The sequence below is a fragment of the Globicephala melas genome, chromosome 16 (assembly GCF_963455315.2).
Source record: "Globicephala melas chromosome 16, mGloMel1.2, whole genome shotgun sequence".
Taxonomy (NCBI): domain Eukaryota; kingdom Metazoa; phylum Chordata; class Mammalia; order Artiodactyla; family Delphinidae; genus Globicephala; species Globicephala melas.
This window is the reverse complement of record NC_083329.1, coordinates 17,199,484-17,225,266: the sequence shown is the minus strand read 5'-3', so window position 1 is coordinate 17,225,266 and position 25,783 is coordinate 17,199,484. Positions and strand designations below refer to the sequence as shown.

At 38.6% G+C, this 25,783-nt stretch overlaps 1 protein-coding gene across 5 annotated transcripts in view; it reads left to right on the top strand.

The window, feature by feature from the left end:
• The window catches only part of VTI1A (vesicle transport through interaction with t-SNAREs 1A), a 374,916-nt gene that overhangs the window by 198,650 nt on the left and 150,483 nt on the right, over positions 1-25,783 (top strand). For 3 of the 5 annotated variants that reach the window (XM_030842451.3, XM_030842450.3, XM_060286183.2), the window contains 2 exons: positions 2,645-2,715; positions 3,416-3,477. In XM_030842451.3, coding sequence (XP_030698311.1) covers positions 2,645-2,715; positions 3,416-3,477 — 133 coding nt within the window. Of the gene's footprint in view, positions 1-2,644; positions 2,716-3,415; positions 3,489-25,783 lie in introns of all 5 variants that reach the window. The other 2 variants (XM_030842459.3, XM_030842458.3) reach the window with 1 other exon arrangement.

Here is a 25,783-nt window from a genome sequence, read left to right as displayed (position 1 = left end):
TGTTTTGGGTTTATTATTGTAGGTCTTTTCCTTCTCTTATGTTTCCTGCTTAGAGAAGTTCCTTTTGCATTTGTTGTAGAGCTGGTTTGGTGGTGCTGAATTCTCTTACCTTTTGCTTCTTGTAAAGGTTTTAATTTCTCTGTCGAATCTGAATGAGATCCTTGTTAGGTAGAGTAATCTTGGTTGTAGATTTTTCCCTTTCATCACTTTAAGTATGTCCTGCCACACCCTTCTGGCTTGCAGAATTTCTGCTGAAAAATCAGCTGATAACCTTATGGAGACTCCCTTGTATGTTATTTGTTGCTTTTCCCTTGCTGCTTTTAATATTTTTCTTTGTATTTAATTTTTGATAGTTTGATTAATATGTGTCTTGGCATGTTTCTCCTTGGATTTATCCTGTATGGGACTCTCTACACTTCCTGGACTTGATTGACTATTTCCTTTCCCATATTAGGGAAGTTTTCAACTGTAATCTCTTCAAATATTTTCTCAGTCCCTTTTTTTTCCTCTTCTTCTTCTGGGACCCCTATAATTTGAATGTTGGTGCATTTAATGTTGTCCCAGAGGTCTCCAAGACTGTCCTTAATTCTTTTCATTCTTTTTTCTTTATTCTGCTCTGCGGTAATTATTTCCACTATTTTATCTTCCAGGTCACTTATCCTTTCTTCTGCCTCAGTTATTCTGTTATTGATTCCTTCCAGAGAAATTTTAATTTCTTTTATTGTGTTGTTCTTCATTGTTTGTTTGCTCTTTAGTTCTTCTAGATCCTTGTTAAACATTTCTTGTATTTTCTTCATTCTATTTCCAAGCTTTTGGATCACCTTTACTATCATTACTCTGAATTCTTTTTCAGGTAGACTGCCTATTTCCTCTTCATTTGTTTGGTCTGGTGGGTTTTTACCTTGCTCCTTCATCTGCTGTGTATTTCTCTGTCTTCTCATTTTGCTTAACTCATGATGTTTGAGGTCTCCGTTTTGCAGTCTGCAGGTTCATGCTTCCTGTTGTTTTTGGTGTCTGCTTCCCGTGGGTAAGGTTGGTTCAGAGGGTTGTGTAGGCTTCCTGATGGAGGGGACTGGTGCCTGTGTTCTGGTGGAGGAGGCTGGATCTTGTCTTTCTGGTGGGTAGGACCACATCCAGTGGTTGTTTTGGGGTGTCTGTGACCTTATTATGATTTTAGGCAGCCTCTCTGCTAATGGCTGGGGTTGTGTTCCTATCTTGCTAGTTGTTTGGCATAGGGTGTCCAGCACTGTAGCTTGCTGGTCGTTGAGTGGAGCTGGGTCTTAGCGTTGACCTACAGATCTCTGGGAGAGCTTTCGCCATTTGATATTACATGGGGCTAAGAGGTCTCTGGTGGACCAATGTCCTGAAGAGGCTCTGGCCTGACACCCAGCTGGAGCACCAAGACCCTTAGCAGTCCTAGTCTTCTCGAATCTTGAACACAAATTCAGAGCAACATTGGGATTCAGATCATCTGCTCAGGCCACCCCCTCCACACAGGTTCCCAGAGAGCCTTCTCCAAGCCCCTGAGGATGGAGGTTTCTTCCAGGTCTGAAATGTTTTAGTCTTTCCTCCTCACCGCTTATATGAATTTCACCTCTTCTTACAGACCTAATCCCAGGTCTGTAAGACTTCTCCAGGAAGTCTTATCTGATTTCTCCAGGCTAGAGCAAATATCCTCCTTGTCTGCTAGTGTTAGAGGGTCTCCTGCAGAGGCGGGAGGTGGCTGTGGCTCACCGCGGGGACAAGGACACTCTAAAATTGCTATATTATATTGATTAAAGGAATTTAATGTCATGGTAATACCTAATAGTATGATAAAATTGAATATTGCAATTGTTATGCAAAGAAAGAAAAATGCAACTCTTGTTGTTTCATACTTCTCTGTTATTGGTGTCATCTTCCATTTTTATGATGCCTTTACTGGGAACCACATATCCAATTTTACCTTAAGGATAAATTATATGGAGTTAGTAATAAAAAACTAATGTCAATCTGAGAGGAGATAATATACTAAGAATGTACTATCCTAGGAAGAATTTGCAGTTTGTATAGGTGTCAAAAATATAATTTATGTTATTGTATTTAAGCAATTCTTATTATTTGGATTTTTCTATCATGAAAGGAATATACAGTCCTTTTTTTTGATGTGCCATGAAATATGAACTCTAATGTAACATTTGTACTTTAACTGCTAAATCATCTCTATTAGCTTGGGAGTTCGTGAGTGGAAGGGCTTGATCTTGGTTACTGGCCATGTCCCCAACATCTACCCCTGGCGCAGAGTAGGGCCTCAGTGATTATTCATTGAGTGCATTGATTCTTGGGTACTATACAATTATGTGCATTTGTGTGGTACTCAATAGCTTTCAAAACATTTTTAGTTAGGTTATCTCATTTGACTATAACAACAATTTTGTGAGAAAGTTAGGACAGATATTTTCTTCCAATGAATAAAATTGCAGTTCAAGTGGATTATGGAAGACCTAGCTTAGGAGGGTGTCGGGGTCATAATAATCTGTTGTTTTTTATATTGATCATATCATTCTGTAAATTCTGCACCTGTTGGCCTTTTGGTACTTCTGAAGTTTTTGTTTTCATTTGCACCCAAAGTCATCTTTCCTAACTCAAATTTTCTTGTCCATAGAACAAATTGGCCAGGAGATGTTGGAAAACCTCAGTCATGACAGAGAAAAGATACAGAGAGCACGTGAAAGAGTAAGTAGAAGTGCTACAATCTTTTCACAAATTCAGTAAATGAAAAGACAAAAAAATAAAAATAGATGAGTATAAGGTCTTGGACATGTGCATAGACAGTAACAATTACATTGGTGTAAGCATGTGTAAAAATGGCTAGGGTGAAAGAGGGATATAGAGTTGGGGTGAGGGGAGTGTGGGATGGAGAAGGAATAAGCTGACTCTTTATGCCTCCATCCCAGAATGCCCCCAGGTAGATATTTTATTTAACACTATATCTAAGGAGAAGATCACTGAGGAAGATTTTGTGATATGTCAGGTCTTTCAGAGCAGAAGCTAAAAATATTGATCTCATCTTCCCTCAATTCATTTTGCTTCCATTTATATCTCTAGGACTGTGTGCATTCATAGGGTGGAAATATTAATTAATTACCAGAAATAAATTAAACTTTGTCAGCCTGTGAGACATTTGCTTTTATATCCTGTTCAAGTATCCAATTTAAAGCTCCTGGGGTTATCTAGTATATGTAATTTTCTAAATCTAAGAATTTTCAGAGATAATGTAGGTGTCAAAAATGTACTTTAAAATATTTAAGCATTTTTTTATGAATTGGATTTTCCATCATGAAAGAAAATTATTGTTTGCCAGTGCACTTTAAAAATAATCTAATTCCATGAAGTTTCCTTTTGTTCTGTTTTAATGCTGCTTTTCTCCTCCTAGCTTCGGGAAACAGATGCTAACTTGGGGAAAAGCTCCAGGGTTCTGACAGGGATGTTGAGAAGGTAAGAGCCAGGTAGGGACTTATCTTCCTCTCTCTCTCTTACTTTTTTTTAACTATATTTTTCATCTCATTGCAACCGGGCATGTTCCAGGCATGCAAGCTTCTGCTCTTAGTACCCTGTGTCAAGAACCTTTTGAAATGACAGAGCACTGATATTAACTCTCGTCTGGACAGGGACACACACTGAGTAACTTAGATTAGAGAGAAGGTTTGAGCTTGGGGGGTTACCTCAAGCTATGGAAAAAATTAGGGTTAGACATGAAGTATTTTTTCATAGCCTGAGGAAGGCCCCATGGCAGGAACAGACTGATTTTATTTTCTATTTTGATAGCCTCCTTGCTGTAGAGGGAATGGTGGCCTGCAGTACCAGGAGCACACTTGGTATTAGCTTTGCCTCTGTTGCTTTGTTTTCATTTCTTTTTTAAGAGAGTCTGGGGAAACATTCTGACTTTATGTATACTTAAAAAAGATTTTTTTAATTTAAAGGATATCTGAATAATGTGCAGTCACATGTGCGAGCAAACAAATGTTAATGTTTTATATGTGAAACTAACCTTTGATTGATGGAAGATATTTGGGAGAGTATGTGAAAGTAAATGAATGCATGTAGGTAACATTCTACGTTCTGTAATTTTGGAGGAGAGCGAGAAATGTTTTCATTGTTCTGAAAATTGGAGTCGCTTTTGACTTAGGTATATGCAGCATGGAATTATTGCATTCAGAATCTACCAAATAAGACTATCATCTAGCATAACCTTCAGTTTGGAACTGTGGCTAGAAATATGAATGAGCAATGTTGAGAATCGCCTCTAGAATAGCTTAATTGGAATTTTAAAAAGAGAATCTTGTTTTTCATTGATGCTATAGTGACAGCTATTTGAAAATAAGTACAGTCTTCTCTGATCATGTATCCATGTATAATAATTTGCTAAAAGTATGTTTGCTGCGTTAGAGATTGATTGCATAAGAATCAATCAAAGGTATGGTCACTTAGTCTTCTATACGCCAATGTAGCGATGTGATTCCTCTATCAGGCTACTCAGGAGCAAGGTTAAGTTCCTGGGACACTTCCAGCCCACGCTGACACCACTCCACATGCCCCTCCTTCTCCTACACCCACAGTCCCCAATTCAAAAACATAAACCACCAAATTCTCAGATTAGGGCTAATATGTAAATGACCTAGAAAAATTCAAAATCCACAGAGAAGTGGCAATTGAAAGGAATGCTTCAGTGCATATGAACAATAAAAAAGAAAAAAAGTGGAAAATTCTCTGTTGCTTCCTTGGGAGGGCCCCTGCAATGGGAGCTGTAACGAATATTCTGCATGTGTCTCCATTTTGTCAAACCTCATTAAAGAGTCCTCCCGCTTTATGTCAGCTGAGCTGTCCAGAAATCATTCATCATTTTTAGTGTAAAAAAAATCATGTGGTTATTTAAATAATATCATATTAATGTTAAAGTTCAGCTGTCATTTAATGGTATGGCTTAATCAGATGTAGCATTTAGGAAAAATAGTTTATCCAGGCTCTGTGTGGCTTTCAGGTTGGCAGATTCAAATAAGGATTTATGGGTTTCTAAACCAACGTATTTCTGTCCACATTTCTGCTTGATGTACCTCACCCTTTTGTGCAGGACACTGCCGACAGTTATTTCAGCAAATAACGCCTCTCCTCATATTGTGTTTGAATAAATTTGCAAGTCATTTAGAGAGGGTGAAGCACAAACCACTTCTGTAACCTTTGACTGGGCTTTCTTTAGAAAAATCATACTAACAGGGTTGTTTCATAAGCCTACAGAAGAAAATTACTCTGCTGAAATCTTCTTGGGGTTCTCTTTGTAGGCAAACTCAGTCAATCACTGACTCATCTCCTTTTGGGCTCTGTCTAGGGTATGAACAGAAATAAAAATCCCCAGATGGACATCACCTTTTGCTAGGTCTGAGCCAAGGAAACTCTTAAGTCCACCTGTACACATTGGTAACTGTGTTTTTCACTAAGCACAACTGGGATCTTGGTATCAGCCGAGGTATCCAGGTACTTTTAATCAATGCTATAACCTGAGTCTTTGGGAACCAGATGTAGATGGTGGTTTTGGTTTAGTTTCTAATTACTATCCCACATGATATACAATTTATTTTGGACTTGGGAACAGGCAAAAATATTTTACCAACTTCTTCACTTCATTATTTTTTATTATTCCCTGGAAAAACAGTCTCTAGAAAGTGGAACCAGGGTTTATGTTTCTAATAGGAAGTCTTCTACTTACTGCTCTGATTTTGCTTCCTGTTACATCCCTCCCATTCAGATGGCACTCACTTCCAGCACTGGTGGGGTTTTATTTCAGAAAGAGAAGTCACGTTATCTTACCAAAATTACACAGCTGTATCATGTATCAACAGGTGCTTCTGATTTAAGAAAAGTTATAATATTGAAAAGTGTGCCTCTCTGTATAAATGCATACAAGAAATGAATGTCCTCTTTGTTCAGGGTAGGTGTTTACCTGCATATAACATAAACTTCTTTATTTTCGTATGATAAATTCTTTATGACCGAAGATAGTTAAGTATTCTACAATATACCAAACCAAGGAATTATTTTATTTAAAAGAAAGACTGCTGATTATTTTTAATTTTTTAAACTTAGGTTGTTTTTAAATTTGTAAAATGAACAGGAATGGTATATCATGGTCCCTCATTCGAGTCATTTTGCTAATATTGATTAGTCTATTGTGAAGACAGGTGAAACCAGTGTTCCATCAGTGCCAAAGTTTGTACATAATCCACCCGATTTTCGAAGAGTGACCAAAGGTAGATAGGAAAATAAAAATGAGTAAGTGGCAGCCACTACTATTTTCTAAGAGAGACCAAAGGTAGATAGGAAAATAAAAATGAGTAAGTGGCAGCCACTACCATTTTCTAAGAGTGACCAAAGGTAGATAGGAAAATAAAAATGAGTAAGTGGCAGCCACTACCATTTGTGCTTTTTAATCTTTTATTAACTTCAAATGGGGTAAAAAAAAAAATTTTCCTTCCTTCCTTCCCTCCTTCCTTCCCTCCTTCTTTCTTTCCTTCCTTCCTTCCTTCCTTTCTTCCTTCTTTCTTTCCTTCCTTCCTTCCTTCCTTCCTTCCTTCCTTCCTTCCTTCTTTTCTTTTTTTCTCCTTACTCACTTCCTCAGTAAATATTCAGTAAATATACTGAATACAAGGACTTGGGGCTCCTCAAATGAAATCAGTTTGGATCCTTGCCTTCAGAGTACTTCAGTCTAGTAGAGAATATGTGCATATAAAGTGGCGTAGGAATTCCTAAAAGTATCTCATTTTCAAGGAAGCTATGGAAGATTCTGCAAGTCCAGTTAATCCTTACTGATCATTAAAAAGGGTGCCAGGAAAACAAAGAACCAATAGAAAATATGATTTCAGTAGCTATACAACCAATAAGTTTGAAAACAATAGAGAAATAGAGGATAACTTACGGAATCATAAGTTTTGAAAGAAACTAAACTATGCAGAGAATACTGAGACATATCTAGTGAGAGAGCAGCTGATTCAACCTAAATAAATGTTCTTCATGTAACTGTACTATATCACCAAAAGAAAGAAAACAAAGGAAAAAACCAGTCCGTTCAAAATTATATTAGTAAAACTTGACATCAGAATGCAGATATAGCTGATCTCCTGAAAAGTAATTTTTATTCTGTCTTGACATAAGATGAAGAGCTACCTGGGGACAAACTGTTCATTTACTGACTCTGTAGACAGAGTTTTAAATAAAGTGGTATTCAGATAATAATGAAAATTATTGTGAAACAAATGACCATTCATGCAATGACGGGGGTCAAAAAAAAGGATTTTTCGTTGACTTCCACAAAATTAGACTGTCATTAATTGGTTGTCTTTAAAGTGCCTCAGGTAGCACTGAGAGGCTTCAGTGTTGCTCTCCATATATATTTGCCTGTACGTGCATGTTGGTGTGTATATTTTTTCCTATACATTTGACTGGGAGGTCTTATTAGATCAAACAGTACCAGCAGGAAGTGAAAATGAAAACAGAAGTTTTCAAGATTTTCAGTCAGCAAACAAAGGACATCATGATTCTATTTTCTTTTTGCCTCTGAAGAGTGAATAATTTATCAGTAATTGTATGTTTGTTTCTAAAAGTATCTAAAGGATTCCTTAGAAATGTAACAGTTATAATTTGAAATCTCTGTTGACATAAATTTGGAGGACATGTTACAAGTTTATGTTGACCCATTGACCACATGTATATGCTGGCAAAAGGCTTATGAAAGGAAATGACATATGTAACATTTTTTTTTTTTTTCATATGTAACATTTTTTAAAACACCTTTTCTGTATGATTATCTTAATATCAAACAATTTTCTCTCTCGTGCACACTACCAATATTTGCTACTAGTATTAGTATTTACACACACACACACACACACAATACAGAATAGCAGAATTACACACACAATAGCAGAATGTTTCCTTGAAAAAGTGAATTCTGCTTATCCTTCCATCATGTATGTAGTAACTTTCTTAAATAGGTAGCTGTTGAGAGGTGTTTTGTAACTAATCTATAATATAAACAAAACAGATGGGATTAAATGAAGTTGATGCAGCTATCACTATTTATACATTTTTTAATTGCAATATAATTGATTTATTATATTAGTTTCAGGTGTACTACATAGTGACTCGATATTTTTATACATTACAGAATGATTACCACAAATATAGTTACCATCTGTCACCAGACAAAATTATTATAATATTATTGACTATATTCTCCATGCTGTATATTATATCCACATGGCTTATTTATTTTATAACTGGAATAACTTAATCCTCTTACTACTTAATACATGTATTTTTGTTAGAGCTACTTCTGAGCCCATCTGGGGAATAACTGCCACCTATCATTGTTATCACATTTTACATTTTAAACATGGTTTTGTTGCTTTGGTAGGAAGACAGGTAAAAACATCTGGAAAACTTAAATGTACTGTCAGAATGATTCCTAAGGGTAAATATATCAGAAATACCAATGCAATTTCTATAAGCAATAGATATGTAATTTTTTTATTAAACAAACTTATTCTTAAAGAAATATGCTGTGACTTTTAATCTTCTTTAAAAATTCATCCCCGCCCCCGCTATTTGCCCAGGAAACATTTTGTTATATTTTAATTGTTCTTATTATGATGTCTGAAAATTCAGCAGTAGAGAGTTTTCAAGACTTGTGAGAAAAATGTCCTTGAGAATTTACTCTCAATTTTTATTCACTGCAAAGTGTCTTACATTTATATTTTTCACTTTTTTTCTGGTTTTTGCTTTTCTCTCTTTATGTCGTTTCTCTTTCTTGGCCTGTTTTTACTAGCTGTGAACATGGGTGGGCCCTGACTTGAAATTAGTACAGCAAAATCTTAACCTCTAAGATATTCTTCAGTTTTTAATCAAGTGCTTATTCTTTCAGAACAAAATGATTCAGTTTGTTGCAGATCCTTTACACTTAACAGATTTAGGTTCTAAGCTTAGAATAATGCTACAAAGAGAAAATTATTTTTTAAAAACCTTGGTCCTTATTGTGTGAGTAAATTTATTACCATACACTTGACTCATTGCTTTCATCCTATGACCCCTTCAAGGCTGACATGGGTGATGTTTTTACCAAATGAAAGAACAACTTTGGATTTCTTTATATATGTTTCTTTTTAATAACATTCTTATAGCTTTAAACATAGAGTTTTGGTATTGTGTTAGACATTCGAATACAGCATCTAAAGTTATCTATCAGTGATAACTCTACCAGCTGCCTTAGGTGTGTGTCTAACCCTAACCGTACTTCACACACATCAGATCTGATCCTTAAGAGCCCTGTGAAGGAAGCATCGTGTCCCCATTTTACAGGTGAGAATAACAATGCTTAGTGAAGTAAACTATCAATAGTCATATACATAGAAATGTACAGAATTAGACTATGAACTTAGCTGTCTCTTTTTTTTTTTAATTTTATTTTTTTTATATGGCAGGTTCTTATTGGTCATCCATTTTATACACACCAGTGTATACATGTCAATCCCAATCTCCCAACTCATCCCACCACGACCACCACCCCCCTGCTTTCCCCGCATGGTGTCCATATGTTCATTCTCTACATCTGTGTCTCAATTTCTGCCCTGCAAACCAGTTCATCTGTACCATTTTATAGATTCCACATATATGCGTTAATATATGATATTTGTTTTTCTCTTTCTGACTTACTTCACTCTGTATGACAGTCTCTAGATCCATCCACGTCTCTACAAATGACCCAATTTCGTTCCTTTTTATGGCTGAGTAATATTCCATTGTATATATGTACCATCTCTTTATCCATTCGTCTGTCGATGGGCATTTATGTTGCTTCCATGACCTGGCTATTGTAAATAGAGCTGCAATGAACATTGGGGTGCATGTGTCTTTTTGAATTATGGCTTTCTCTGGGTATATGCCCAGTAGTGGGATTGCTGGGTCATATGGTAATTCTATTTTTAGTTGTTTAAGGAACCTCCATACTGTTCTCCATAGTGGCTGTATCAATTTACATTCCCACCAACAGTGCAAGAGGGTTCCCTCTTCTCCACACCCTCTCCAGCATTTGTTGTTTGTAGATTTTCTGATGATGCCCATTCCAACTGGTGTGAGGTGATACCTCATTGCAGTTTTGATTTGCATTTCTCTAATAATAGTGATGTTGAGCAGCTTTTCATGTGCTTCTTGGCCATCTGTATGTCTTCTTTGGAGAAATGTCTATGTAGGTCTTCTGCCCATTTTTGGATTGGGTTGTTTTTTTTTTAATATTGAGCTACATGAGCTGTTTACATATTTTGGAGATTAATCCTTTGTCCATTGATTCCTTTGCAAATATTTTCTCCCATTTTGAGGATTGTCTTTTCATCTTGTTTATGGTTTCCTTTGCTGTGCAAAAGCTATAAGTTTCATTAGGTCCCATTTGTTTATTTTTGTTTTTATTTCCATTACTCTAGGAGGTGGATCAAAAAAGATCTTACTGTGATTTATGTCAAAGAGTGTTCTTCCTAAGTTTTCCTCTAAGAGTTTTATAGTGTCCAGACTTACATTTAAGTCTTTAATCCATTTTGAGTTTATTTTTGTGTATGGTGTTAGGGAGTGTTCTAATTTCATTCTTGTACATGTAGCTGTCCAGTTTTCCCAGCACCACTTATTGAAGAGGCTGTCTTTTCTGCATTGTATATCCTTACCTCCTTTGTCATAGATTAGTTGACCATAGGTGTGTGGGTTTATCTCTAGGCTTTCTATCTTGTTGCATTGATCTATATTTCTGTTTTTGTGCCAGTACCATATTGTCTTGATTATTGTAGCTTTGTAGTATAGTCTGAAGTCAGGGAGTCTGACTCCTCCAGCTCCGTTTTTTTCCCTCAAGACCACTTTGGCTATTCGGGGTCTTTTGTGTTTCCATACAAACTTTAAGACTTTTTGTTCTAATTCCGTAAAAAATGCCATTGGTAATTTGATAGGGATTGCATTGAATCTGTAGATTGCTTTGGGTAGTATAGTCATTTTCACAATATTGATTCTTCCAATCTAAGAACATGGTATATCTCTCCATCTGTTGGTGTCATCTTTAATTTCTTTCACCAGTGTCTTATAGTTTTCTGCATACAGGTCTTTTGTCTCCCTAGGTAGGTTTATTCCTAGGTATTTTATTCTTTTTGTTACAATGGTAAATGGGAGTGTTTCCTTAATTTATCTTTCAGATTTTTCATCATTAGTGTATAGGAATGCCAGAGATTTCTGTGCATTAATTTTGTATTCTGCAACTTTACCAAATTCATTGATTAACTCTAGTAGTTTTCTGATTAGCTCTAGACAGTTTTACTTCTTCTTTTCCAATTTGTATTCCTTTTATTTCTTTTACTTCTCTGATTTCTGTGGCTGGGACTTCCAAAACTATGTTGAATAATAGTGGTGAGAGTGGACATCCTTGTCTTTTTCCTGATCTTAGAGGAAATGCTTTCAGTTTTTCACCATTGAGAATGATGTTTGCTGTGGGTTTGTCATATATGGCCTTTATTATGTTGAGCTAGGTTCCCTCTATGCCCACTTTCTGGAGAGTTTTTATCATAAATGAGTGTTGAATTTTGTTTAAGGCTTTTTCTCCATCTATTGAGACGATCATATGGTTTTTCTTCTTCAGTTTGTTAATATGGTGTATCACATTGATTGATTTGCGTATATTGAAGAATCCTTGCATCCCTGGGATAAATCCCACCTGATCATGGTGTGTGATCCTTTTAATGTGTTGTTGGATTCTGTTTGCTAGTATTTTGTTGAGGATTTTTGCATCTCTATTCATCAGTGATATTGGTCTGTAATTTTCTTTTTTTGTAGTATCTTTTTCTGGTTTTGGTATCAGGGTGATGGTGACCTCATAGCATGAGTTTGGGAGTGTTCCTTCCTCTGCAATTTTTTGGAAGAGTGTGAGAAGGATGGGTGTTAGCTCTTCTCTAAATGTTTGATAGAATTCACCTGTGAAGCCATCTGGTCCTGGACTTTTGTTTGTTGGAAGATTTTTTATTTTTTATTTTTTTATTTTTTTATTTTTCGGTACGCGGTCCTCTCACTGTTGTGGCCTCTCCCGTTGTGGAGCACAGGCTCCGGATGCGCAGGCTCAGTGGCCATGGCTCACGGGCCTAGCCACTCCGCGGCATGTGGGATCTTCCCGGACCGAGGCACGAACCCGTGTCCCCTGCATCAGCAGGCGAACTCTCAACCACTATGCCACCAGGGAAGCCCTGTTGGAAGATTTTTAATCACAGTTTCAGTTTCGTTACTTATGATTGGTCTGTTTGTATTTTCTGTTTCTTCCTGGTTCAGTCTTGGAAGATTATACTTATCTAAGAATTTGTCCATTTCTTCCAGGTTGTCCATTTTATTGGCAGAGTTGCTTGTAGTAGTCTCAGGATGCTTTGTATTTTTTCGGTGTCTGTTGTAACTTCTTTTTCATTTCTAATTTTATTGATTTGAGTCCTCTCCCTCTTTTTCTTGATGAGTCTGGCTAATGGTTTATCAATTTTGTTTATCTTCTCAAAGAACCAGCTTTTAGTTTTATTGATCTTTGCTATTGTTTTCTTTGTTTCTATTTCATTTATTTCTGCTCTGATCTTTATGATTTCTTTCCTTCTGCTAACTTTGGGTTTTGTTTGTTCTTTCTCCAGTTCCTTTAGGTGTAAGGTTAGATTGTTTGAGATTTTTCTTGTTTCTTGAGGTAGGCTTGTATAGCTATAAACTTCCCTCTTAGAACTGCTTTTGCCACATCCCATAGGTTTTGGATTGTCGTGTTTTCGTTTTCATTTGTCTCTAGGTATTTTTTGATTTCCTCTTTGATTTCTTCAGTGATCTCTTGGTTATTTAGTAACGTATTGTTTAGCCTTCATGTGTTTGTGTTATTTTTTTTTCCCTGTAATTGATTTCTAATCTCATAGTGTTGTGGTCAGAAAAGATGCTTCGTATGATTTCAATTTTCTTAAATTTACTGAGACTTGATTTGTGACCCAAGATGAGATCTATCCTGGAGAATGTTCCGTGCACACTTGAGAAGAAAGTGTAATCTGCTGTTTTTGGATGGAATGTCCTATAAATATCAATTAAATCTATCTGGTTTATTGTGTCATTTAAAGCTTGTGTTTCCTTATTAATTTTCTGTTTGGATGATCTGTCCATTGCTGTAAGTGAGGTGTTAAAATCCCCCACTATTATTGTGTTACTGTCGATTTTCTCTTTTATAGCTGTTAGCAGTTGCCTTATGTATTGAGGTGCTCCTATGTTGGATGTCTATATGTCTATAATTGTTATATTTTCTTCTTGGATTGATCCCTTGATCATTATGTGGTGTCCTTCCTTGTCTCTTGTAACATTCTTTATTTTAAAGTCTATTTTATCTGATATGAGTATTGCTACCCCAGCTTTCTTTTGATTTCCATTTGCATGGAATATCTTTTTCCATCCCCTCACTTTCAGTCTGTATGTGTCCCTAGGTCTGAAGTGGGTCTCTTGTAGACAGCATATATATGGGTCTTGTTTTTGTATCCATTCAGCAAGCTGTGTCTATTGGTTGGAGCACTTAATCCATTCACGTTAAAGGTAATTATCAATATGTATGTTCCTATTATCATTTTCTCAATTGTTCTCGGTTTGTTTTTGTAGGTCCTTTTCTTCTCTTGTGTTTCCCACTTAGAGAAGTTCCTTTAGCATTTGTTGTAGAGCTGGTTTGGCGGTGCTGAATTGTCTTAGCTTTTGCTTGTCTGTAAAGCTTTTGATTTCTCCATAGAATCTGAATGAGATCCTTGCTGGGTAGAGTAATCTTGGTTGTAGTTTCTTCCCTTTCATCACTTTAAGTATATTATGCCGCTCCCTTCTGGCTTGTAGAGTTTCTGCTGAGAAATCAGCTGTTAACCTTATGGGAGTTCCCTTGTATGTTATATGTCATTTTTCCCTTGCTGCTTTCAATAATTTTTCTTTGTCTTTAATTTTTGCCAGTTTGATTACTGTGTGTCTCAGCGTGTTTCTCCTTGGGTTTATTCTGTATGGGACTCTCTGCACTTCCTGGACTTGGGTGGGTATTTCCTTTCCCACATTAGGGAAGTTTTCGATTATAATCTCTTGAAATATTTTCTTGGGTCCTTTCTCTCTCTCTTCTCCTACTGGGACCCCTATAATGCGAATGTTGTTGCGTTTAAGATTGTCCCAGAAGTCTCTTAGGTTGTCTTCATTTCTTTTCATTCTTTTTTCTTTATTCTGTTCGGTGGCAGTGAATTCCACCATTCTGTCTTCCAGGTCACTTATCCGTTCTTCTGCCTCAGTTATTCTGCTATTGATTCCTTCTAGTGTGTTTTTCATTTCAGTTATTGTATTGTTCATCTCTGTTTGTTTGTTCTTTAATTCTTCTAGATCTTTGTTGAACATTTCTTGCATCTTCTCAATCTTTGCCTCCATTCTTTTTCCGAGGTCCTGGGTCATCTTCACCATCATTATTCTGAATTCTTTTTCTGGAAGGTTGCCTATCTCCACTTCATTTAATTGTTTTTCCTGGGGTTTTATCTTGTTCCTTCATCTGGTACATAGCCCTCTACCTTTTCATCTTGTCTATCTTTCTGTGAATGTGGTTTTTGTTCCACAGGCTGCAGGATTGTAGTTATTCTTGCTTCTGCTGTCTGCCCTCTGGTGGATGAGGCTATCAAAGAGGCTTGTGGAAGTTTCCTGATGGGAGGGCCTGGTGGTGGGTAGAGCTGGCTGTTGCTCTGGTGGGCAGAGCTCAGTAAAACTTTAATCCACTTGTCTACTGATGGGTGGGGCTGGGTCCCCTCCCTGTTGGTTGTTTGGCCTGAGGTGACCCAACACTAGAGCCTATCCAGACTCTTAGGTGGGACTAATGGCAGACTCTGGGAGGGCTCACACCAAGGCATACTTCCCAGAACTTCTGCTGCCAGTGTCCTTGTCCTCACTGTGAGACAGAGCCACCCCCCCCACCTCTGCAGCAGACCCTCCAACACTAGCAGGTAGGTCTGGTTCTGTCTCTGTGGGGTCACTGTTCCTTCCCCTGGGTCCCGATGCGCACACTACTTTGTGTGTGCCCTCCAAGAGTGGAGTCTCTGTTTCCCCCAATCCTGTCGAAGTCCTGCAATCAAATCCCACTAGCCTTCAAAGTCTGATTCTCTAGGAATTCCTACTCCCATTGCCAGACCCACAGGTTGGGAAGCCTGACGTGGGGCTCAGAACCTTCACTCCAGTGGGTGGGCTTCTGTGTTATAAGTGTTCTCCAGTTTGTGAGTCACCCACCCAGCAGTTATGGGATTTGATTTTATTGTGATTGTGCCCCTCCTACTGTCTCATTGTGGCTTCTCCTTTGTCCTTGGATGTGGGGTATCTTTTTTGGTGAGCTCCAGTGTCTTCCTGTCAATGATTGTTCAGCAGTTAGTTGTGATTTCAGTGCTCTTGGAAGACGGAATGAGAGCACGTCCTTCTACTCCACCATCTTGAACCAGTCTTCTTTAATTTATTTAATTTATTTATTTTTGTCTGCGTTGGGTCTTCATTGCTGTGCACAGGCTTTCTCTAGTTTTGATGAGTGGGGGCTACTCTTTGTTGCAGTGCGCGGGCCTCTCACTGCGGTGACTTCTCTTGTTGCAGAGCATGGGCTCCAGGCACGTGGGCTTCAGCAGTTGTGGCACGCAGGCTTAGTAGTTGTGGCTCATGGGCTCTAAAGCGTCAGCTCAGCATTTGTGGTGCACGGGCTTTGTTGCTCCGCGGCATGTGGGATCTTTCTGGACCAGGGCTCGAACCCATGTCCCCTGCATTGGCAGGCGGATTCCCAACCACTGCGCCACCAGGGAAGCCCTAGCTATCTCTTTTGAATGCACTACACCAAAGGTTCTCAGAGTCAGTTTTCACTAACTAGTGGTGAAATGAGAAGAGTTAAAACAAACTAGTGAGTTTTCATTATGCCAATTGTTACTGTTATCTGCTCTCTTTGTCATGATTCCATTTCTTCTGTAAAATAATTGTGATAGTCAACAATTTCCTTAAAATAGTTGATTGTTACAGCAAATGGAAAAGGAAATCCTTGGAAGGACTAAACATTAGCAATCAGTTTTCCCACCTTCCCCCCTCTCCCCACAGTTTACTGGTCTGGGAAATTCAGAATTTTAGGAGCCGTTATTCTACACCACACTCTATCTTCTAATAACAAAAACCACTGCTACGCATGCACTCACCGATACCTCCTAGGTAGCAGTCACTGTTTTAGACACTTGGCATACATTATCTTGTTTCATCTTCATGACATCTCTGTAAGGCAGATACCATTACTCCCATTTTAAGAAATAAGGAACTTCTGTTAAATATTATCCAGCTCTGTAGAAGCGGTCTGCCTCCAGAGACTGTTTTTCCTACCGTGCTGGACTGTCACCCTTCTTCTATAGAGAATCAGTAGCCTCACAGAGAGTCAGACAACCATTCTGGATGGTTCTTGAAAGCAATGAACAAACCCTTACTACATCCCACTATTTTGGATCGGTCCCCATTAATCTGTGATCTCATGTTTTAGACCTGGAACCTCATGTAGCAGATGGACACACGGACTGAGAGCAGTTACCTCAGAAAAATCCAGGGCTTTTACTAAAAAGGGGACTAAATCCTGGGTGGGCAAAAACAACAGATGTTATCGTAAGAATGTTTCAGGTGAACTTTTATCTCTACTCTGGCTCTCAGGTGAACTACCCCTCTCTTCATCAAGCCTTCATCAGTCTACCAGCCAGAAACAAACTGTCTTTGCTCTGATCCTTCAGGGTAGTTTGTGTTTCTCACAAGACTCTAACATCTTCTGCTTTGCACTGTGTACATTGTAGTTAGTTATTAATGACCAAGTCTTTATTTTCTTCTAGATCTTTTTTATCCCCTCCCTCATCCCCCAAGGGACTTTATATGGTTCCCCACAATATTGTGCAACCAGCTGAAATAAATAGGGGAGGATATCCAAGTAAAAGAGAAAACAAAGCCAGGAATCACTTTCCTCCCCCCAAAGCATGGACTGTCAACAAATGCCTGTGCAGATATCCAGACAGGTGGAAAATGTCCTACCTGAAAGCAAAGCAGGAGACACAGTCAGAGGGCCCACGGTGTTAGATAAAATGAAAGTAACCTTTAGTTGAGGTCAAGCATAGCCTTTCATGCTGCTGAGACAGGCCTTGATAGACCGGTTACTGGGAGGGGGTGACAGTTCTCATGTCAGATCCCTGCCTGGAGGGGAATGAGGAGTTTCCGTGTGACCAGTTGTCGTAGGGGTCCTCAGGTCTGGAATGTAAGCCGCTGGCGGTCAGGAGCCTCGTTGAATTTAGCACAGGGCCACGCTCCCCCGACCTGGGCCTGGTCAATGAATGGTCTTTGGAAGAATGGCTAAGAATAGTTTCAAAGTTGCTGTCTAGGTTCTTGGATGTAATTTAGTTGAAACCCCTTGACTGCAATGTAAACAGGTTCTTTCAAAGATAAAATAAGTAACTTAACAATAACAGACTATTTCTGTCCATTATTTAATCACAATGGAAAAACATCTTATATTTTCCTTGGTTGTGAGCCACAGTTTGAGCTAATTCGCAAATTACCTTTCTTTTATGATTTTCCCTTTTTTCCCCAGGAAACATGCCATCCTTTAACACAATGTAGAATATGAAGGGTGCGCGTCACCTTCACCATCAACACTTCCTTTGAATGCAGACGTGAGCTCTTAACTGGAAGCAGGGAGCCCTAGGCCTTCCTTATAAACAAGTAATGGAGCCCTCGACCCCCCTTGTAAAGGGCTATTTATTAACATATACCATCACCAAACAACATTTTACAGTTCCATGCCCTCACACCGTTACACCACTGTCTGCTCCATGGTAAGCTGAGGGAGGCCTTTGGCCATCTGTTTCATTAAATACCAGAGGCAGTGAACGGTATCTGAACTTTATAAAGCAAGTGTCCAGGCTCTCCGCTTCACCAGTCTCCCCCTTCCTCTTCTGCTGCCACTGCCGCCGCCACTACCACCGCCGCCGCCGCCGCCGCCATATTTTTTTTGTTTGAACGCTCACATTGTAAATTAGTGTATTCACACATCAATTTTAAAAGGCTCACTGTGTTATAAGATGGGACAAAGCGAGCTCAGTAACAGCTCGTGCACAGTGCAGGTGGTCGAGCTAGCTGCTCCCTAGATCAAAAGTCAAACAACTGTGAATCTTCTTTTGAAAGTGCAGTTAGGGAGACAAGGCAAGGCTTATCTGCACAAACAAGAATGAGTTATAGATATACATCGCAAATGCAGGAGGACAAAAAGGGGTTTCATAATCTTGCAGAATAAGAAGACCTTCTAATGCTGAAAATTCTGAGGGCATCTCTGGAATATGTAGCCACTTTTTTCTTTCTTTCTTTTTCTTTTCTTTTTTTTTTTTTTTTTTGTAAAATTAGTCTTTTATTGTGTGGCAATTGGTAATTATTATTTATGCTTTGGTGCTGTCCCTAAAGTAGCTAAGTTTTTTTTTAAGCCACGTTGGGGGCAGGAAATAGCTCCCCTTTCATGGCTGTATTTTATTTTTCAGCAGCATTTAAGGACAGACTCCTATTTATACCACACAAGCAGTTTTGTCTGTTGTAAACAAAGTAAGTGGCTGGGAATTGTGCTTTCCCAGAAATGTTTTCCAGGGAAGCCATAATAAGAAACAACTGTGTACATCTTGAGATTTTTGTCATCTAGGTATTAAGAAAGAATTCTTTGCATTCATGGAAACAAAAAAGAAAGAAAACACTGTTTATAAAGAAAGATGTTCAATATCCAGAAATGTAATTAAAATATTTCTTAAACTGCAAAAGTTGGCCACTTACTAGTAGTAATTGAGGTTGTTTTCTTTTCTTTTTTTTTAATTATCTCTAACATTTTTTGACAAGGTAGTAGCTGAAATGACAGGAGGCGTTTTCTTTTTTTAACCTCAATCTGCTATTTAAAAAGTTAGTGGCTTCTTTTGTAAAATTATGTGAAGAACTTTGGAACTGAAGTATGAATATCAATGGAAAAAATGCAACAGTGGTAAATTTTATGAAAAATTTTAAAAGAGCATTGAAGAGGCTTAGAATTATGAAAGAACAGCATAGTTTCTTATACAATTATAGATTACATAGGAAAAAGCCACTGTCCATCTTCTGATATCTTAATGATTTCATGATGAAAAAAAAGAAACCTATCAGCTTTTCAATTCTCAAATCAGTCAAAGGTGTCTGAATCAGGTCCCCAAGGACTTTCATAAAACCATGCTCTCTGTCTCAGGGCGTAAGGCAGTGATCCCTATCCTGGGGTGGGTTTCACAGAGTCTCTGAACCACTGGAGTTTCCTGAAAATATATGTGTATGTGTGTATATGCATCATTCTGAGAATTTTCCATAAAATTTTCTAAATAGTCCACAACCAACTCCAAAAAAGTTGAGAAACGAGATATTGTCACAAAACTGTGTACCATGTCTTAGCTAAAAACCACTTAATTACTTTGATATTCTGGCTTATTTGAAATGTATTGGTCTACAAGAAACACTTATTTTGAATTTTCTGCAAAGTTTTACAAGAAACTTTTCAGGGATGCTTTCTTTGGGAAATCAGATCATTTATCAAAATTAAGTCCTTAGAGACAGTCAGAACAAGTAAAATATATATAAGGGCCTTATAGTTTGTAAGGCACATTCACATATATTATTTCATTTAATGTAACCTTCATAAGAAGTCTGTGATTTGGTATCGTCATTATTATCCTTATGTTATAGATAATTGAGACCTACAAAAGTTGAGTCTTGCCCAAGGTCATTCCACCAAGATGGAGCAAAGTTGGACCAATACCCTGGTATTAGCCTCAGAAACCATGTTTTTAGCAGCCTCTTAACAGCAATATCCTCAGCAGCATCTTCTTCAACAGCAAATATTTAATGTTTACTGTGTCAAAGGGAATCCGTTAGTCATCAGAGATTCAACAAACTCAAAACTTTACTCCTAGGTACCTTAATATTTTTAAGAAACAACAATACATAGTAACTTGTGCTGTACAGTCAGTGAGAGATAAAATGGTAAGTGGGGGACAAGAAGAAGAAATCCCTGGGGCCCACGGTCAGGTAAGACTTTATAGAGGAGAAGGCAGGTACCTGGCCTAAAAGTTACTGCCTGATTCTTAAGCCACACGTGGGGTAACGCCGCTTCCCTTTTTATGGCAGCCTCAAGGTAATAACTTCCAGCAGCAGAATTTGAATTGGGGGCAGGAGGATGTGTTAGAAGGTCTGTTTGGCCACAACTGTGTTGAGGGTATATAGGAAGTTAACAACTTGTAACTGCATCTGCTTATAAAGTAAATATGATCCAAAGTCTTCTTGATAATTTTTTTTTAATTGCAGTGGAGTTTAAGATTTTCTTCAAATAAGTAAGAAAGGCTTGAAGTCACCTCAGTAGTTCTAATTATAAACAAATATGAAAAACCTTTTCACACATTTTATTTACCCCAATTTTAGAAAGATACTGAGAACTTTCATACCCTTGACTAAAATTATGTATTTATAAAATTTTATAGTCTTTGAAATTATACTGCATATTAACTATACCTTCTATATGTGCGATTCGTGAATAGACGCAAAGAATGTTGGCAAAGTACGTGAACTATTGTATTGTGGCACGTTAATTAGTTGATAAGTGTATCACTTTAAAACACTGAATTTTTTCGTATATTCCAGTTAAATCTTTGTCATCAAATGTGTTTATAGAGGTTTAGTTAGTAGCAAACTTGCCCAGCCAATAAAGAAAAGCATTCATTTTCTGTTCTGTATAAGTGATCTGAAGCCATAGCCTTTAGGTCTTTTAATCTGTTCAAGGCCAAGCTATTTATATGGATAATTTTTAAAGCTTCTGTATAAAGAAAACAAGAACATTTTATTTATTCACTGGGGTTTTTATGTGCCTTGAAATTGCATAGATAAAGTATTTTCTGGCTCATGGATCTAGAGGAGATAAAAGGTCTCCTATTTTATAAGGCTTTATGTAAGCTTTTCAAATGTACAGTTTTCTTACGGCTAGAATTTTTAAATAAAACATTATTTCACTATTACAGTTGGAGTTTAATGTGGGCATCTTTTTCCTTCCCGGAATTGCATGTTAAATTATGTGTTTAAGATCGTTTTTATTGCATTTTTACCTCCTGGATTTTGATAATTCTCATGCTGGAGAAATTAATTTACCAATCCTCATTTTTAGTATTGGGCAACTATTTAATACGACTAGGAGTGCAAAACCCAGAAATCAGATTTAAGAGGCAGAGTGAAAGGTATAACTGACTTTTGCAGCATATTGGTCTGAGGACGAAAAATTATTTACCTCCCCCTCCTTAAGAATTTTTGCTGAGGCTGGTAGACTGAAAAGGAAAAAAGAGGCATTTTTTTTTTAACTCTGGGGCAACTGGATTCAGACCAGATTCTAGGTGAACATTAGCTGCTGTTAGCTTTGCCATGTCAGGGCCAAGAAACAGCTTTCCCTGGCTGGAGCATTCCCAAGCTATCATGGCCATCAGACAGGTGGGGAATAAATATTGTAGAACGGTGGGACATTTGAAGAGCAAGCTCCTGATCCCCAGGACTCCATTTGGACAAGCTTCAATTGGAGCAAACAGGTGTTCCTGGGAGGAACTGTCCTCAGGTGGCTGGGGGTGTGCCATTCTTTCACACACATAAAAAGTTCCCTTTCCCTCTGCCCGCAGGAAAATTAGAATTAACTACAGCTTTTTCTTTTGAAATGGAAAAAGAGAAATAAAAATATGGTACCAGGTTTTGGCTCCAACTGGATTTCCATGGAGCATGTAATCTATGATGAATGATGAGAATTCTGGAAGCAAAGCATCCTTGCAGTTTTTAACATTGGAGATGCCATAAAAACTGAATGAATGCAAATAATCTTTTTACCCATGGCTGTACCTATATAAGATGGAGTAGTCTTTCCTTCTGTTATTCATTTGTTCATTCACCATATATTTCATGAGCACTTGCAATTTTCTAAACACTAGGCTAAGTGCTAGGCATAGAGTATAAGAGAGAAAAAGGCCCTGCCCTCCAGGGACTTAGCCTAAATTGTAGTAATAGTAATTGGTTGGAACATGAAAATGAACCTAAATAGTCTTTGGGAAACTGTGCATTGAAAGTACTTGCTGGCATCAGAAAGATTTTTTTTTTTTCTGTAATGCCACCACATTGAGGATATGACTAACATTTTATTTGGGGGTCATTCTTTTCAAATCAACTTTTGCTATAAAACATAAAATAGAAATATTAAAGAAAAACTTTAAAAGAAAAAAATTGTTTTTAATCCCTCTTCCTAGAAACAAGCTACTCTGTTGATACAAGTATTTCCCTCTAGTCTTTCCGTCATGATCCATGTATATTGCTCTTCTCACTTAATATTGTATCTTAAATGTATTTCTCAATTTCCACATCTTCATGATTATATTTTTCCTAGTTAAAAATTTAATGAAAGTTTTAACAAACCTCTTATTTTGTAAAGAAAAAGAAGAAAGAAAGAAGAGAAACAAGTATCAAGAAACAGGAAGAGGGCTTCCCTGGTGGCGCAGTGGTTGAGAGTCCGCCTGCCGATGCAGGGTACACGGGTTCGTGCCCTGGTCTGGGAAGATCCCACATGCCGCGGAGCGGCTGGGCCCATGAGCCATGGCCACTGAGCCTGCGCGTCCGGAGCCTGTGCTCCGCAATGGGAGAGGCCACAACAGTGAGAGGCCCGCGTACCGCAAAAAAAAGAAACAGGAAGAAAGTAATCCATAATCACACTGACGAAAGGTAGCACCAAAATCACACTGGTGAAAGGTAGCATATTTCATTCCAGTATTTTTCTCTGTAAATATTAATTCCACTGCTGGTTCTATGAAATCTCTTCTTTATCTCACCCATCACTTCATCTTTTACCCTTTTATCTTTTTTAAATATCACAGGTTTCACTTTACAGTTTTCTGCCCTTCACTTGATAAAGGCTATTCTCTCTTACTGTTTTTATTGAAAATGCCAAACAAACTTCAAAAACATGTATAGGTTTCTTTATCACATAATTTTCAGAATTGCGTTCTTCCTCTGAAGCTTTAGGATGTCATTTCCTTTTCTTTGTTCTATAGGATCTTTTTTGCCACTGTCTTCATATTGTTTTGCATTTTTATTTGGTTTGGTTAGTTTTTAAAACCTCTTCTTGGATCTGCAAATGGATGGCAACTTTATATGATCAACTCTGTCGAGAGATAGCCCTCTGTCTCCAGACTGTCTTCATGGGAAGGAAATGGGGCTTCTTCCTTCCCCCACTCCTTGACTCTGGCACGAAAAATGTCCAACCCTTGTGTGTACAACTGTCATCTCCTTCACATGCAAACACCTTCCACCACTGCATGCAAACACACTTTACTTATGAAGGCCACACTTCCCGGGATTCACCATACCTTCCTTGCCTATCACTACCCAGTATTGATTTATTGTTTTCCTGGGAACTGTCATTTCTTATGGGCTATAGAAAAGAAATAAGATGAGGAGTGTGGAAAAGGAGGAATGACTACAGCAGTCCACATGCCTCCTAAGTGGCAGCATCCACTCATAAGAGAGACAGATACCTGGTTTCTAGTTGTAACAGAACTCACATCTACCTAGTAGCAGACTCTGTGAGAGGTGGGCTACTGCTTTACATTTCTCTGCCCAATTCATTTTTTGTAGCCGTAGAAAATCCTTCCAGGTTCTGGCAATTTGGTGTCGTAAACTATCGTCATCTTTTATTTTTTCATTCCAATTTAATGGTCACTTTGATAGATGCAGCATCAGGAGCCATCAAGCAGGCGCCATTTTAAACCGGAAACTGTGGGTGATCTTTAAAATTGCCCTACATGGGCTTCCCTGGTGGCGCAGTAGTTGAGAGTCCGCCTGCCGATGCGGGGGACGCGGGTTCGTGCCCCAGTCCGGGAGGATCCCACATGCCGCGGAGCGGCTGGGCCCGTGAGCCATGGCCGCTGAGCCTGCGCGTCCGGACCCTGTGCTCCGCAACGGGAGAGGCCACAACAGTGAGAGACCCGCGTACCGCAAAAAAAAAAAAATGCCCTACATAAGGGGACCATATAAACCATTTCTCTAGCTCAACCCTTGAGCCTGTTATGCCTGGGTGGTCTTGTTTTAACTGTTACTGTTTAATTATTGATTACTTACTGACACCAAGCATGGAAGCCTTAGGGAAAATGAAATCCCATGTGCCAGTTTCTTTAGATGAATCTTCTTTGAGGTTTAAGTGTCCCTCTAAGTAACATAGTGAGGCTGGATTTAGGGGGTCGTTCCAAATACTGCCTGGCAGGGTCAGCCGTGGCATCTATGTTCATTGATGGAGTCTACTGATACATCTGGAAAACGAGGCGTGTCTGCCTGTGCTTCATATCATGACAGACTCATACAAGCCCATCTCCTGTAGGCCAGGCATCCTTACATTTCCGTACTCCCTATTTCCCTTCTCTGTCCCTCCTGGGAGAAAGTCTACTCTCCAACAATAACAATGACTTACCAACAGGAACCAGCTTCCCCTATTAATGCTCCTATCCTGGAAGCATTTATTAGGAAAATGGTAATTCACTCCACAAATACGTGCAAGGAACTTTGCTGGGTATATAAGGATGGAGGATGACTCTTGCCAATGACTCTTCTTGCAGAAGAAGCACCACCTCAAATGGATGGTGATCAGAAACTTCATGCACAGTTTGGAGTGGAGACTATTGCCAGCTTGGAGGAATCAGGATGAGTTTCATGGATGACACAGCATTTGTAGTGGCCCTTGAAAGAGGGGTGAGATTTACCCAGGCAAAGTTAAGAGATTCCATACCAAGAAAGCAGCACAAACAAGAGGGAAGTAGCATCTTTCAAGGCAGGCATAGCAGATAATTCAGATCAGCTGTTTGTCGTCAACTCTGCGATTTTTGCCTTTCGTTTTCTGAGGCTCCCATTCTAACAGTAGATTGGGTCAGCTCACAGCACACTTGCAGTTATGCACAACTGTCATCTCCCTCCCAGCTTTACCCGCCACTGGAGAGACAAAAGCTTGACTGAGTGATAGAGGCCTGAAAATCTAGGGTGTACTTTTTCTTGTCATTATTATTCTTTTATTGAGCACCTACTATGTACTCTGGGCAGAATGAACCTTATTAAAGGACCAAGTTCTTTCATTGTTTTCAGGTAGGCCGTTGCTGTGTTTCTTTTTGCAAGTTCTTATTTCCTCTTGAACATCACCGGTTTCACGGTGTTTTTCTAAGGATCCTGAAAGGTGTTACAAGTACAAGTGGCTATGTGTGTAGGCAGAATAGACCTCCACCAAAAGGTGGGATTTTTCTTTCGGGGCACCATGCCATCAAAAGTATCACTGAGCCATTGCCCAGAATGTTTCCTTTAGAGTTTGTCCTCTTAATCATTAGACTTTGCTGTCTCTTCAGATGCTGTGCGGACTCTCTATAACCTGTTGTCTCAGCTCTGCTGCATGTGACATAATCTGAGGATAGGTTGGTATGGGGGAGGAGGGGAGCTAGATCCTGGATGATTTTAGGAGGCCACCAATCAGAGAGCCTGGGTGGCCTAGAATCACACTCCACAACATTGACTGAAACTGACCTGGGCCTAGCCTACTACTACCTCCTTGTTTTTTTTTTTTCCCAACATTTTGCTTTCA